Genomic DNA, 15,394 nt, shown 5'->3' on the forward strand with positions numbered 1-15,394 from the left:
GCATAGTGACTCATCCTGTTTTGCTGGGTCGTGGTACCCACGGCAGCCAGTGGGGGTTCCCCCAGAGCCAGCAGCATAGAAACCAGCCAGGTACCCCCACTACGTCACACAAGTGGTGCAAAAACCGGATATTTCTGGATCGGTCGTGGACACACCAGTAAGAAGAAGGGGGTGTCACTAACGGATATCACCCCACCTGGACTGTGTGCAGCCAGTGGATGCATCCCACCGGCCTGGCCCCTGCCGAGGGGATATGTACCACACCATTTCCCCCCAGGAGTTGGAGTCCATCGATTCGGTATATTGGGGTGATGTGCACATTGGACTTCCACCTCAACCAAATTACCCAACATTCCCTGGGGTCTGGCCAGCCCCAGAGGGTGAGTGTGTGTGAGTGTGTTAAACTGAATTAAGAATTAAGCTGCTAAATTGGGTTAAGGAGTAGATGTAGATTGTTATTCCGTTCAAATATTGCTTTTAATGCCTTTTAATGCTTGTGATGCCTTGTGTCCAAGGGACTCTTTCTTCCACTTCCCTTACTCCTCGCAGAAGCAGACGGCCAGCATCAACCAGAGAGCCCCTTTCAGTTCGAATCAGCTGTCTTCACTAGACCTGCTAATTCAAACCAGGGAAGATCGACAGTGGCAGCTTGAATCTTCTCTGTAGTGTAGACGTACCCCTGATGGGCGAACCCCGAGACCCAAAACTGGCAGAAGTGGGGGAAGGCCTCCGCCCCCTCTCCTTCACATGAAACCAGATACTGCACCTCTGGGATAACTTTCAGGATGTTTAGCTACTCACCTGGGATGGATAAAATTTATAACCCACCACACTGACACAGGTCAAGGGCAGAAAGTGAGGGACATTCACCACCCCCTCCCACAGAAGATGTGGATGGCCGTCTGACATGAACTCAATGCAATGCTGAAGTTGGGAGTAACTGAAGAGTCACAGAGTGAACGGAGGAATCTATCTTTTTACCAAAACCCAATGGCACTTTGAATTTCTGTATCAATTTCTGTCAGGTTAATGCGATATCCTGGTGCAAAGCAGATCCAATGCCGCACACTGAAGAACTCCTGGGATGCCTGAGGAGGAGGGTGCAAGTATCTATTGACCATTGACTTAACGAAAGGCTATTTGCAGATAATGCCTGTGACCCCAAAGGTGTAAGAGGCAAACACAGTCCAAAATGCCACTCGGGACCCTTCCCACAAGTACAGGCTTGTCCTCCCCCCACCCCCATCAGGGTCTATCACCCAGGAATTGATTTAGAGCTGCAGTAGCTCCTGTCTCCACCTTCCCCTCTCTCCGGTGCAGGTGCAATGAAGAGAGAGGAGGGGATGTTCAGCTGCAAACCAAGTAAGAGGCTATTCAGGGATTGATTACAAAGGGGGAAATGGGGAGGAGAACCTGATGCAGATAAAACAAGCATCAAACCAAACACGTGACAGTGTCAGCAACAACCAGGGGCTTGAACCCAGACCCAGTAATTCAAACCCTTTGGCTCGGTGAGTAAAGCCCTAAGGGCCAGGCCCCTTCTCTCCTGAGGACGTGGCAGTGGCGCTGGGGGAGGCGCCCAGGACGTTAACCCTCAGACTGATTTAGAGCCCCTGGAGAGCACTGGGGAGCCCCACAAGTCCTGACGGGACTGAAGGGTGAAGGGGAGTCGCAGGCTGGTACAAGCAGGTTGTGTGGGGGTGAGGGATGGGAAAATCCCCTTCCTCCACGGCAGGCGTGGCTGGGGCTGCCCCTCGCTGGCAGGTGGCAGAGCAGAGGGGCCCGCGTACTCCAGCCACTAGGGCAGACAGCCCCCAGGCTGAGGCAACGCAGCCCTTGTAACGCCGCCGGGGGGGTCTGAGGGGAGCGGAACCCTCGTGACCGCTTGGCGGGAAAATCCGGTTTGGGCCGGTCCCTGAGCGCCCAGCGCCTGAGGAGATCCGACAGGATTCCTAGGTCGGGTCACAGACTCCAGCGCGTGGCCCCAGTTACTAAACAGGGTCATAACATTAGATTGTAACGCGGTAGAACAATGAAATCATGTATCAACAAACCCCCTACCAGAACTCAAGGGTGAAGACTGCCTTCCCCCCCCGTTCGGTCTGCGAAGGGGGCGGGTGTGCGATGGGTGTGCATGCACAATGTGCACAAGCTCAGCACAGTTGGCTTTTTCTGGACTGTCCATTTTACTGAGCAGTTTTTGAAGAGCTCTAGCACTGAAAGTTTGGCAGGGGATTGTGCTCGGGAAAGAGAAATGTTTTTTGCCATTGCCATGGAAATCCATGCCACGCTGGCTGGGTTCTAAAGTAGGGACCCCTGCTGTCTGGACCTGTTCAGCAGAGAGTCCGACGTGTTCCCGAGTCATTGAGATCTGGGATGAAAATGACCTTGAATGGTTATGGGGCAGTGTCCTAACTGATGAATCTTTCAGTCCCTGGCCCATTGAAGCAGGTGCCTATAACCCCCCCGCACCGTACTGCACCATGAGCTTCCTGCTTTAAAAAGGGTTTTGCTTCTCTAGGACGGGGGTGGGGCGGCGTCGAACGGTCTGTGGGTTTTTCTTGCTACCTGATCTCAGTGTAGGGTCTCAGGAACGACAGGCCTGGGCTGCCCTGGGGCCCTGCAGGCCTGGCTGCGCGGCCACAGTGCGTCTGTCAGGCTCTGGCCCCGTCTGGCTGGGGAGGGACCGTTCACACGGGGGCGCTGCCCCAGCACGGTCCCAGGTCCCTGGCGTTACACAGGTGGCACCAAAACACAAACAGGCAGGAGCAGCGGGTGGGACAGGCTGCTCCTCCCTCTCTCAGGCCAGGGCTTCCAGGCTCTGCGGGTTCAGCCCAGGCGAGCCGGTCGAGCTACGGCGGGTGGCGGGAGAGAAGGGCCGACGATGGTGCAGCGTCACTCGGTCCATAATCGACCCTCCCGCGCAGCACAGCGAGCATCTCCCACTGGGGTAGGGCCTGGGGGAAATAACCAACTGCCCTGACATTAGTTCTGAACCAAACCCCGCCCCAGTGAGCGCAGGGCAGGAAGGGGGCAGAGCCGCAGGCCCAGGAGCGGCTGCTCTCAGGCTGCGGAGGAGCCGTGCGAGGAGCAGCAGCCGAGCAGCACAAAGCAAGAGAGCAGCCTCACACACAGGCGGGGGTTGTATCTTGTGTTAGGGTCTCAGCAGGACACATGGCAAACCCCCGGGGTCCCCACAGCAGCCCCTGGTTCCCACGGGTGACGGACAGCTGGGACCCCGCAGCTGGTCTGGGAGTGGGAGGGGGGAGCAGGGGGATGTTTCCAGAGCAACCAGGGAGGCGTTGGCTGAAGAAGGTGCAAAGGGGGAACAGCAGCAGCCGAGAAGATCCTGGGGTGTCCGGCTGCCAGGGCGGCTCTCAGGACGGGCGCGGGGGGCTGCTGGGTGGGGGCTTCAGCGGGAATTTCCCAACATCTCGGTATCAGGGGCTTTAAATAAACAAACACCCCCTGAGAGAGGATCAAACCCCTCCCCCGCCCGATGGACACCTCTCCACATGGCCCCCAGAACTCTCCCAACCCCCAAAAACTCCCCCCTCCCAGTCACCCCCAGACCACAGACAGAGTCCCTTGTGCCCCACATAGACCCTTCCCCCAAGGTATCCCTCCCCCTCGTGGGTCCCATGCTCCCTTCTCCCCCGACACAGACCTCTCCCCCCCACGGCCTTGCCCCCCAGACAGGTGTAGGGACTGGAGATGGGTGGGTGCGTCACACCTACCTGAGCCGCAGGGGGCGCTGTACTCAGCCTCTGTGTGCTCCCCTGCAAGGCAAGGGGGGGAGGGATGAGGAGAGAGCCCCTCCCCCCACTCCCGCCCAGGCAGGGTCTGAGCCCCAGAGGGAGTGCGAGGTCGCCCAGCTGTCGGAGTGGGGCTGAGCGCTCTCCCCAACCCCTGGCCAGATGGGCTCTGTGAGTCGCCCCTCAATGCACTCAGGGACACCACCCTGCCGGCCCAGCCCAGCACAAGGCGTTCTGGGGGCATCTGAGGAGGTGGAGGGAGAACAACTGCGTGGGGCCCTGTAGCTGGGTCATGAGATCCTGGTGGTAGCTGGGGGCCCGGGGTGCAGGACTTTCAGCCACTTAGAAAAGTCTTCTCCTTTGCTGTGGGGCGTGGCCCCAAGAATCCAATTTCCCCCTCCTGTGAGGGGGAGTGGTGTCTTTCTGGTTCTCCCCCTTTGCACCTAGGCAGGCGGAGAAGAGAGACTTGTGTCCTCCTTCAGCCAACAGCCCTGGCTCAGATCCTGTGGCCAACAGAACCAGCTCCTGCCCCTTTGCTGGTCAGCCCTGAACTGAGCCAGGTTCCCTCCTTTTATTCTCCCTCCAGGCCTGGCATTGGCTGCAGGTAAAACGGGGCAGGGCTAATTGGACAAAAAGGCCTTGTGTAGCCCCTGCACTGCCAGGTCCTCCTCTCACTCCCTCACAGGCCCTGGAGGGGCAGGATTCCTCCTGCTCCTGCTAGGACGGCCCCAGTTACACTAGCTGCAGTGTCCCCACTGGCCAGACAAACACTGGGCTCCCGAAACCCTGTCATGAGCCAGCCCCACAGAGTGAACCTGGGAAGGCTCCGACCTGAATCAACTGGGGCCCTTAGGACGGGGGCAAGTTCAGTGACTTCCCCCCCCATCCCCACTGAGTGTGGCACAGCCCACCAGAGCAGCGGTAACGGAGGTGGGGCCCATGCAGGACACTGACTGTGCCAGCGTGCCCACAGGAGCAGGGCCCGAGGCGGGACTCACCCGGCTCGTAGTAATCGTACAGCCTCACAGGGGCCACTCTGAGATTCTTCACAGGGAAATCCTGCTCCAGGGAGAAGGTGAAACTCGCCGCCTCCTTCGTCAGCTGCCGAGAGAGCGACAGAGCGAACGCCCGGGCTGAGCGTCTGCACTGACAGCTCCAGCCCCCTCCCAGCGAGCGGCCTGGCCCAGCTCCCCCACCCCTGAGCTCCCCACAGCCCCCTTCACGCCCTCCCTGGTGTTTGGCCGAGGCTGGTCCCAACTCCCCATCCTTCATGGAAATGGGGCCCTTGGGACGGGGGAGATTTCACCTGAGTGTGGTGCAGCCAACCAGAGCAGTGGTAACAGGGATGGAGCCCGCGCAGGACACACCCTCCCCACTGGCACCAGAGCCCTGAGCACTCACCTGGTCCAGGTAGATGGTCACCTGGTCCTTCTGCACCTCCAGCCTCTTCACCAAGGGCTGCTTCTCCAGCTAGGAGCAGGGGGAGGGAACGGCTGAGCCTCGCACGGAGGGGCTGGGACCGGAGTCACTGCCCGGCTGGGGGTGGGACATGGGGCCCTAAACACCCTCCATGGCCCAGGGGCCTGGCTGTCACCCCCCAGTTCACTAGGGGGCTGCTCTGGGAGGGGGAGGGTCTAGATAGGGGCGCTTTGTTGCAGGGGAGCTAGTCACGGGCAGGAGCTGCTCAGTGACGGGATGGGAGACCCAGGGCTGTGCAGCACCTCACGGCTGTGTTAGGGGGCGCTGTGCTGCGGGGGGCAGGGCGCTGTAGGGGTAGCTCTGTGGGGGTCAGAGCTGCAATCTGTGTTCTCCTGGGGGGCTGGGCTCTCCCCACGGACCAGCCCCTGGATTCGGACTGTGTGACTGGCACTGTCTGGTCTCACCTGCCCCAGGGAGCTCTTGGCGGGGACGTAGCCGGACGGCAGCTTGGCCTCGATGATGGCCATGTTGGTGGCTGAGCGCTCCCCGCTGTACCTGCAAGAGGAGCCAGGGGCTGAGGCCGGGGCAGCCCTGGGTACAGACCCCAGGGGGGGGTGGAGGGGCAGGGGAGGCCTCACATCTTCTCAGCCCTGCAGGCGTCTCAGGCCCTCTGCCTGCCCTGGACTGTGAACCCCCCGTGTCCCAGCCAGCCTGAGCAAGGGGCAGTGGCCCCAGGAGCTGCTTGGGAGCCGACTGCTCCAGATCAGCCCCAGGACCTGCCCGTCACTGCCTGGCGCATTGGTCCTGCTTTGGGCAGGAGGCTGGACTCAACGACCCTCTTCCAACTCTCTGATTCTAAGATTTCAAGGGGCTCCGAGCCCTGGGGGTGAATGGCTCCCCCAGCACTTCCAGCCCCCTAACCCTGCAGTAGGACGGTGTGTGGAGGGGGGTTTTGGGGTTCAAAGTGTTTCCACGCTGAAGGGGTGTCCCTGGGTTATTGGTGTTACGAGGTGAAAGGGGATTCAGGACCAGGCCAGTGGCTGGAGGGTGCAGACCCCAGTAATTGGGGGCCTGCGGACTCAGCTCGGATGACACGGATGGTTCCAGCCAGCGGGAGGCCAATGGGCGGCAGAGAGAGGACCCAGTGACCTGCCCGGCTGGTTCCAGTCAGGGGAGCGGAGGAAGGAGGAGGGGCGAGGGGAGCAGAGAGGGGCCCAGGTGACCCTGGTTACCGGGACAGAAGGCAGGCGGGGGGGGGGGGGGGGTGAGCTGCTGGGGAGGGATCTCGGCGGCTTGGCTGGAATACGGGGGCTGCTGGACGGGGCAGAGGGCTCAGGCAGAGGCCCCCAGGCTGCAGGGCAGACTCAGACGTGCTGGCGGAGGGGGCCAGGCCCACAGGCCTGAGAGTTCCTGTGCTGGGTTCAATGCTCAATAAACCTCCTGTTTCACGCTGGCTGAGTCGCTGCGGACTAGAGAACAGGGCTGCGCCGTCCCCCTGGGAGTGCAGGCCCCGGGGCCCGGAGCGAGGGGACCCCCTGAGGGGCCCATGGCAGAGCCAGGCTGGCTGGAGCTCAGAGAGGTGGGGGGACGGTGGAGGGGCTCAGCCCCCGCGGGAGAGCGGATCCCCACAGAAGGGGGTTACCCCTGGGACCGCTGGGTGCCCTGTGAGTGTGACAGACAGCTCTGCCCAGCCCCTTCCCCGCTGCCTGGGCCTGTCCCTGCCCCGGAGTCGGACCCAGCGGGTGGGGGGCCGGGCTGGTACCGGGCGTGCAGGGCCAGGCTGAAGCGGGATGCGGCGCCCTCGCTGCACTCCTTCGGCTCTGTCTCCACCCGCAGCTCAAAAGTGGCGGAGCTCTTGGGGGGCGGCACGTTGTAGCGCAGAATCAGCTGGGAGAAAAGTGAGAGGGTTGGGGCGGAGCCTGGCACCGTGGGGCCCAGCCGTGGGGCAGTCCCAGGGCACAGCCACTCACCGCCGGGCCCCAGGGGCTCCTGCCCTCACCTGCACGAAGACACAGCCGCTGCCGCTGGCCTGCACCGTGTACTGCCCGGGGATCTCCTGCAGGGCCGCTCGCTGCAGCTCCAGCCGGTTGGCGTTCTCCACGTGGAATTGCTGCCGGGCCCCGGCCGGGGAGCTCACGGTCACCGACACCGTCCCGCTCGCGCTGTACGTCAGGGCTGCGTATCTGGCCAGGGCCTGCAGGGCCACCACCGTGTCCTGGGGCAGGAGAGTCACCGAGTGGCCAACAGGACCCCACCTCCAACTCTCTGCAGCAGGATCGGGATTTCCTGTGATGCTGACAGAGACCTTGTAGAGATTCTCCTGCTTGCTGAGCCAGCGGGCGATCTGGGAGGCGGTCGCCAAGTCGGCAGCAGACACGTTGGGCAGGGAGAGATGGGCCAGCAGCACGTAAGCCGTCAGCTCCACCTCCACCATATGGTTCCAGTGGGACTCGGGGCTGGGCAGGCCCTTCACCTGCCTCCGCCAGTGGAGCTGTCCCCCTAGGAGAGGGGCCGAGGGAAGGGCAGCCCACGGCTGCAGTTACAACACAGCGGGTCACCTGTTTGCCTGGCAAAGGGACCCGGGGGCCTCCCCGGCCAGAGGGATTCCTGCCCCCCACCGAACGCAGCCACCTCTGGGGCAGGACACAGCAGCTGGTTCCCAGGGCACTGGAGGGCTATACAGGGAGAACAGGAGGCCACTGGGCTGGTCATTGTTAGGGTCCCCGGCTCAAAACCCTGGAGCTGCTGTTCCCTGAGATTAAAGCCCAGCCCTGTGCTTCACCGACTGCCCTAAGCAGGTATATCCCTCCCACCCAGCCCATTAGAAATATTCGCTGTATTCTATCCACAACCCAAAATCCATCCCAGCCCCACCCCCAGGGAACAGGCCACATGCATTAGATGAGCGGCTGGTGGGGGAAGATCGAAGTGGAGACCCCATGGGATGCAATTGCCCAGCCTGCTTGTGCTCGGGATCACCTCTGGTAGAGGGGGACACTGGGCGCCGGAGTGCGGGGTCCTCGGGAAGGGGGCAGGAGGGGAGCAGGGCCCAGCTGAAGGGCCGAGGGAAGAGCCATCACCAGGGCAGGGGGCAGTGGGTGGGCAGGGCCGTGGGGCGCCCCCCTGCCCTGTGTCTGGAGGTCGCTGGGGGGAGGGCACTGGAGCGAGGCGCTGCGGTACCGGCGCTGACGCTGTGCTGGGCCAGGCTCTCCAGAAGGGCGTCCCGCAGCTCCGTGCGCCCCGCCAGCCCGAAGGCGTAGGCCAGCAGCGCCCGCGTGTAGAGGTCACTGGTGCGCGAGGACTCCTGGAGGCACTGGAGGGCCCTGGTCACCGTGGGGTCCTGGGACAGGGGAGACACCCAACAGACTCCCTCACAGCGCTGCACCTGGCAGCCAGCTTTCACCTGTCCCAGCCCGTCCCTGCCCCCGTCACCTACACCCAGCACCCCCACAAGCCTCACCCAGGTTCCCCCACTGAGCTCTAGACACCAAACTAGCTCAGCCACTCCCCACCTGCCAAATCTCCCTGCCCTACCCCAGCCCAACACCCCACATCACCCTGCCCCAGGCCTTGGTACCAACTCAACAGACTGCCAGCACCCCCTCCCCCAACACCTCCTCCCATCTCCAGTGCCCCGAACATCGCCCTGACACCCCCGTATCCTCACCCTCAGCCCCCCAGTGCCCTGGTCCCTGCCCCGGCAGGAAGGCAGGGCTTGGCCTCACCGTGAGCGGCTGCCCCAGCTCCAGGAGCGCTGCAGTGACGTAAGCCGAGAGAGAGATTTCATCCATGATGTTGCCCTGCGGGAGATGGAGACACTGGGAGCCGCCTCAGGCCAGGCCTGTAGGGCCAGCAGATCTGGCTCCAGCGCTGTGGGGGGCTTGCATGGGCCCCTCCTCCTGCTGGGGCCTGTCAGGCCCACGTGGGTCGTAGCAGCCCGGGAGGCCAGGCTGTGGCAGTGAGTCCCACGGGCTAGTTCGCGCGAGGCGGCAATGGCTCCATGGCCACGGCTGCACTGGCCCCGTGTGAAATCCTCCCTCAGCCCCTGCGCCAGGGCCGGGCAGCGGGTTTGCAGGGACGTTCCCCAGACGCCTGTGGAGACGCGGGGCCGGTCCTGCAGCGGCTGAGGGATTCGCTCCCCCCGGGCGAGCTCCGGCTCGTTAAATCGTCCCCCGCGCGGGAATCCAGACTGTGCCTGAGATTTGTCTCCTCCTAGCTCCCAACCGGCCGGGGGCGGCCCCAGCCCTCCCAGAGAGACCCGGCCCCTGGAAACGGCTGGGGACCAGCGGGGCCCAAACCGCAGCCTCTGGGATCGGAGACTGAGTGGAAACCTTTCACCACAAGCCAGATCCACATTCAGTGCACCTGCCCTGTGCGCCCATGCCCAGGGACTTGGGTCCTTCGGACTACATCTCCCATGATGCACCAGGACTGCCCTTCTGACATGGGAGTCACGTGACTTAAGGGCTGGGCTGGGCCCACCAGGCTCTCCATGCCATGCAATGGGTGTGGGGTCTGCTCGGGCCAGTGGGGAGCCTGGGCTGCTCAGGTGGATGGAGCAGGGCTGCTCTCTCCTGCAAAAACCCTCTGACCCGGTGTGACGTTATTGGGTTCTGAAGATCACTGTTGCACCCGTGGGGGGGGGGGGGGGCGGTTGTCAGAAAAGTCTGTACAGAAGGGGCCACGTGAGGTGTCACATGAAAGCTTCTGTTCTACTGACTGTGTCTGTGCTATTCTCGTACTTGTGTAATGTCTGTCTGCAGAGTTATAATTATGGACTCTGTGGTGATGCTGGAAGGTTCTCTGTCTGAGCAGAGCAATGGGCAAAGAATGGTCAGCCAGTGGCTATGCTAATTAGCAAGGCTCCAGAGACAATAGATCTCCAAGTGCCAGAGACACACTTGAGGAATGTCTGGGTATCTGCAGACCAGCCACAATAATGGTTGCTGCCTTGGGACACAAGGATAAGTCGATGGACCATGTGACCTGCAGTGACCTGCTCTGGCCAGGAAGGTGCCAGGAGAGGTATATAAGTGCCATGTGGCACCCTCTGTCTGCTCTTGAGTTCAGCTCCTGATCCCAGATGCAGCCTTGCGGGGAACAACAAGCCAGAAAGAACCATGGACCCATCCTGACATGGGATGTAACCAGAGACTTTTAAGAGAGCAGTTTGTAACATCTCTGCTAAGAGCCTGTATCGAGAACTGGGAGATTCGATGCATGTAATGTATTCTCCTTTAACAACCTTATTTTCATGCTTTTCTTTCTTTTAGTAACAAACCTTTAGCTTTTAGATTCTAAAGGATTGGCTCAGCATGATCATAGAATCATAGAATCATAGAACTGGAAGAGACCTCAGAAGGTCATCAAGTCCAGCCCCCTGCTCTAGGCAGGACCAATCCCAACTAAATCAACCCGGCCAGGGCTTTGTCAAGCCGAGACTTAAACACCTCTAGGGATGGAGACTCCACTACTGCCCTAGGTAACCCATCCCAGTGCTTCACCACCCTCCTAGTGAAATAGTTTTTCCTAATATCCAACCTGGACCTCTCCCCACGCAACTTGAGCCCATTGCTCCTTGTTTTGCCATCTGTCACTACTGAGAACAGCCTCTCTCCATCCTCTTTGGAACCTCCCTTCAGGAAGTTGAAGGCTGCTATCAGATCCCCCCTCACTCTTCGTTTCTGCAGACTAAACAGACCCAAGTCCCTCAGCCTCTCCTCATAAGTCATATGCTCCAGCCCCCTTTTTGCGTCCACATCCTTTTTGTAGTGGGGGGCCCAGAACTGGACACAATACTCCAGATGCGGCCTCACCAAAGCCGAATAAAGGGGAATAATGACATCTCTGGATCTGCTGGCAATGCTCCTTTTAATGCAACCTAATATGCCATTAGCCTTCTTGGCTACAAGGGCACCCTGTTGACTCATATCCAGCTTCTCCTCCACTGTAACCCCCAGGTCCTTTTCTGCAGAACTACTACTTACCTGGTTGGTCCCCAGCCTGTAACCATGCCTGGGATTCTTCCGTCCCAAGTGCAGGACTCTACACTTGTCCTTGTTGAACGTCATCAGATTTCTTGTGGCCCAATCCTCCAATTTGTCTAAGTCATTCTGGACCCTATCTCTGCCCTCAAGCGTATCTACCTCTCCCCCCAGTTTAGTGTCATCCGCAAACTTGCTGAGGGTGCAATCCATCCCCTCATCCAGATCATTAATAAAGATATTGAACAAAACCGGTCCTAGAACCGAACCTTGGGGCACTCCGCTAGAAACCGACTGCCATCCTGACATCGAGCCATTGATCACTACCCGCTGGGCCCGGCCTTCTAGCCAGCTTTCTATCCATCTTACCGTCCATTTATCCAATCCACAATCCCTTAACTTGCTGGCAAGAATATTGTGGGAGACTGTATCAAAAGCCTTGCTAAAGTCAAGGTATATCACATCCATTGACTTCCCCATGTCCACCGAGCCAGTTACCTCATCATAGAAGCTAATCAGATTGGTCAGGCACGACTTGCCCTTTGTGAATCCATGGTGACTATTCCTAATCACTTTCCTCTCATCCAAGTGACTCAATATGGATTCCTTAAGGATCCCTTCCATGATTTTTCCAGGAACCGAGGTAAGACTGACCGGCCAATAGTTCCCTGGATCATCCTTCTTCCCTTTTTTGAAGATGGGCACTACATTTGCCTTTTTCCAGTCAGATTTCTTCCGATCTCCACGACTTTTCAAAGATAATAGCCAAAGTGATCTTGTGGGTAAGATCCAGAATGTAAATCGATTGGGATCTGTGGCTGGTTTCTTGGGACCAGAAGAACCCGTTCGGGGGAGGTGAAATTGGGTTCTAGACCCCTCACCTGTGTGCAGGCCCGGGGCTGATTGGGGCACAGGGAGAGCTGGGTATCAGAGGGGTTTTGCTCGTGAGGTTTCTTGCTGGCCAGATTGGCAGCTGAAGGGCTCTGTGTGACTGGTTTGTGGCCTATTTGGGAAGGACCTCCACTCAGGGGCTGTAAGGAGCAATTTTCCCTAAGTGGACGCCCTCAGCTGTGCCCAGACCCGGCTCTGTCCGTTACACCCGGCTCTCCGGGCCATTCAGCCGCCACTAAAACCCAGGGAAACCCCCAAGCGAAACCGGATTACAAAAACCAGCTGCCATAGGGGGGCCCAGGGACTTGCCCAGCTTCTCCCTCCTCTCCCACCCCATCAGCCCATCCCCCTGGCATCCCACCTGCATGATGTTCCTCAACGGCTCCCCCACACGGCGGAAGCAGCCGCTCTCCAGCTGGTGACGCTGCAGCCACCGCAGGCTGCGGTTTACATGCTTCTCGTCGATGGAGATGTAGGGTCTGGCCTGGCCAAAGGACTTGAGGACGAAGGCCGTCAGCCTGGGCGGGGAGAGAACCGTTACAGCAGGGGTAGGGAACCATTTTGATGTGGGGGTCATTGACCCACAGAAAAATCGGTCGGGGGCCATGGACAAGTGAGAAGCAAAGAGAGAAGGAGAAAGACCCTCCCCTCATTCCCCTCCTACACCAGAGCCGGGGGTGGGGGGCAGGATCTAGACATTGTGTGCTCCTGCCCGGTGGGTTGGGGGCTGGGGTGCCAGCACAGACTCCCCAATGCTGAGCCTCGGGGGCCAGATCCAAGCAAGCCAGGGGCTGCATTCGGCCCCTGGGCCTGAGGGACCCTCTGCTGGAGAGGCTGCGGGCCAAGAAGGAGGCATGTTTAGGGCCAGGGTTGGGGGGATCTAGCACATGGAGGGGGATGAGCAGAGCTGTCAGGGGAGCCCGGGCTAGGACTGGGAGATCAGAGAGAGGGCCGTGGGGCAGAGCTGTGTGGGGAGCAGGACTGGAATAACAGTGGGGCTGGGGGCCAGGCTGCAGCCCATGTATGTCCTGTCCCCACCTGGAGCCCTGACTCCCCCGTGCAGCCCCTCACCAGGTGTTGCCTGTGGGGTCGCTCTTCCCATGTTTGCTGTAGGAGCCGTCCTTGCGCTTATAGCGAAGCTGGCGCTGGTACCCTGCAGGGCAGGAGAGATGCACTGAGTCCTGGATCTGCTCATCTGCAGGGGTTAGAATCCACCCCAGCCCCCCCCCCCCCCCCACCACCACGCTAGCCCCCCTCCCACCACCACACTGAGAATCAGAGACTCCAAGGGGCGGTCTGAATGCACTGACAGAGCTGAGGCTGAATAATGCCCTGACCCCGCAGTTCCCTGGCCTGGGGCTGGACACCGCGGTGTTCCTAGAGGGGAAAAGGCTTTTCTCCCTTTCCCAAGCCCCTGAGCCAAACACTCCCCATGCACCTGGGTGGGAACTGCTGTCCAGAGAGAAAGGCCCAGGATCCCATTCCCTGACCCCAGGGCCAGCCAGTGCCCAGAGCTGGGGCTGGACTGGAACCCGGGCCCAGAGCCCTGGGGGTGGGGGAGGGGAGGACACTCACCGCTCTGCAGGAATCCCTGGGCCTTGTCTCTGATCTCCGGGCTCAGCTGCCCGCTCTTCTCCAGGTACTGCAGGGTGTAGATGTTGAGAGCGAACCGGACCATGTTCTGTTCTCCATCGTCAAAGAACGTGGGCTGCAGGTGCTCTATGTTCTGCAGAGCCGCGCCCATTATGTCTCCTGTCACCAAGGGAATCGGGAAGCAGAGAATGACCAGGCTGAACAACAGCTGCCCGGCCTCCGAGCCCCTAGTTCAATTCAGCCTGAATGGCCAAGAGGCCAATGCCCTGGCACAGCTTCCTGGCACCACTGTGAGAGTCTGCGGCCCCTCGCTGGGCGAGGCCCTGGAGCACAGACTGCAGGACCGGTCCTGCCCCAGCCCAAGGCCCCCACTCCACCTCCTGGGGCTTTCCCGTCCGTGATGCCCTGGCTCTCTGACCGGAGCGCTGGGCACAGCCGGGCTGGCTGGGCAGGCACCGCGCCCTGGCAGGGGTGGGGCAGGGGAATTCCTTACCCAGGACAGTCACGTGGGCCCGCTTGGACCCCGCCAGGACGTTCGCAGGCAGCTGCAAGGAGATTTCTTCGGACGCTGCGAGACACAAAGGCAAAGACACAACCGGAAAGGCCTGATGGGAGCCTGCCCCGGCCTCCAGCCAATCAGATCCCCCCATTCCGCACCACTCGGGGGGGTCTCGCCCGGTCACTGCCCCTCGCTCAGTCCCAAACTCCCCACTCCGCGGCCCGCCAGGGCCTTGGGGGAGGGGCGGGGTTCTCAGGGCAGGGCCCAGCCTGTGGGGTCGGTCCCTCTCCCGGCCCCACAGGGCCCTTGTGTTGAGCTCTGCAGGGAGCTTAGGACACGTGGGCCAGGCTGACGGGAGGAGGAGCTGGTGCGACGGGCCCAGTGAGACTCGGGAGGAGGAGCTCGGGCCATTGGCCCATGGCAGCTGGTTCCATAACTGCTCAGGCATCTCCTGTGTTACGGGCCCCAGACAGGCGCTGGGCTCCTACCTTCCTGGCAGAGCAGGGAGCTGTGCGACTTCTCCTCCACGATCCCCCCCGGCTGTTGGGAAGGAGCATCAGAGAGTCAGGAGACAGGACCCTGCACGTCACAGCCTGACAAAGGTCAATCACAAGTGCACTCTCAGCCGATTGGCCACCCCACCTCCCTCCGCTGAGCCCGGCCCCAGCAGACACTGACCAGGACCCGCAGGGGCTTGATCACGGTGTCCACTAGCTCCTGGGCCGGCACCACGGTCAGCTCCGTGCCGCACAGCTCCTCGGTGCGCAGGGCCTCCGTGCTGACGGTGAAGTTCACCTCCCCTGCGGAGCAAGGTGGAGACACCCGTTATGAGAGAGGGCCCTGGTCCGAGAAGGGAGGGGCCTGGAAGGGGGAGGGTGGAGGAGAAGGGTGAGAAAAGCAGAATAAAGAGAAAATGGTGAGAGAGAGAAAGGGGGAGAAAAGAGCGGGCACATGAGAAGGGAAGGATGGAGGGAGGTGGTGACTGGGAAATGGCGCATAGGCTGGAAGGGGTTTCTCTTCGGAGGTGTCTACTCCCCCTAGCCCACAGCTCTTCCCCTGTTCCCCTCCCCCCAGTACCAAGCCCTGAGTGACCCTTTCCCATCCCTCCCTCTCACTCGCAGCACAAAGCCTCTAAGGGTATATCTACACTACAAAGTTAGTTCGAACTAACGGAGCGCTTAGTTCGAACTAGGTAAACCTCATTTTATGAGGATTAAGCCTAGTTCGAACTAGCTAGTTCGAATTAAGGGCTG

At 60.6% G+C, this 15,394-nt stretch overlaps 1 protein-coding gene across 1 annotated transcript in view; it reads right to left on the reverse strand.

The window, feature by feature from the left end:
* Positions 1-477: 477 nt before the first annotated feature.
* The window catches only part of LOC102462598 (alpha-2-macroglobulin-like protein 1), a 91,965-nt gene continuing 77,048 nt past the window's right edge, over positions 478-15,394 (reverse strand). The window contains exons 21-35 of the mRNA XM_075918666.1: positions 14,820-14,941; positions 14,630-14,681; positions 14,136-14,210; positions 13,625-13,801; positions 13,121-13,202; positions 12,411-12,567; positions 8,900-8,974; positions 8,355-8,514; positions 7,174-7,673; positions 6,937-7,061; positions 5,639-5,729; positions 5,157-5,225; positions 4,754-4,856; positions 3,738-3,779; positions 478-3,447 (exon numbers count right to left, since the gene is read on the reverse strand). Coding sequence (XP_075774781.1) covers positions 3,413-3,447; positions 3,738-3,779; positions 4,754-4,856; positions 5,157-5,225; positions 5,639-5,729; positions 6,937-7,061; positions 7,174-7,673; positions 8,355-8,514; positions 8,900-8,974; positions 12,411-12,567; positions 13,121-13,202; positions 13,625-13,801; positions 14,136-14,210; positions 14,630-14,681; positions 14,820-14,941 — 1,865 coding nt within the window. The 3' untranslated portion in view covers positions 478-3,412. The remainder of the gene's footprint in view (positions 3,448-3,737; positions 3,780-4,753; positions 4,857-5,156; positions 5,226-5,638; positions 5,730-6,936; positions 7,062-7,173; positions 7,674-8,354; positions 8,515-8,899; positions 8,975-12,410; positions 12,568-13,120; positions 13,203-13,624; positions 13,802-14,135; positions 14,211-14,629; positions 14,682-14,819; positions 14,942-15,394) is intronic.

The sequence above is a fragment of the Pelodiscus sinensis genome, unplaced genomic scaffold (assembly GCF_049634645.1).
Source record: "Pelodiscus sinensis isolate JC-2024 unplaced genomic scaffold, ASM4963464v1 ctg39, whole genome shotgun sequence".
Lineage (NCBI taxonomy): Eukaryota > Metazoa > Chordata > Testudines > Trionychidae > Pelodiscus > Pelodiscus sinensis.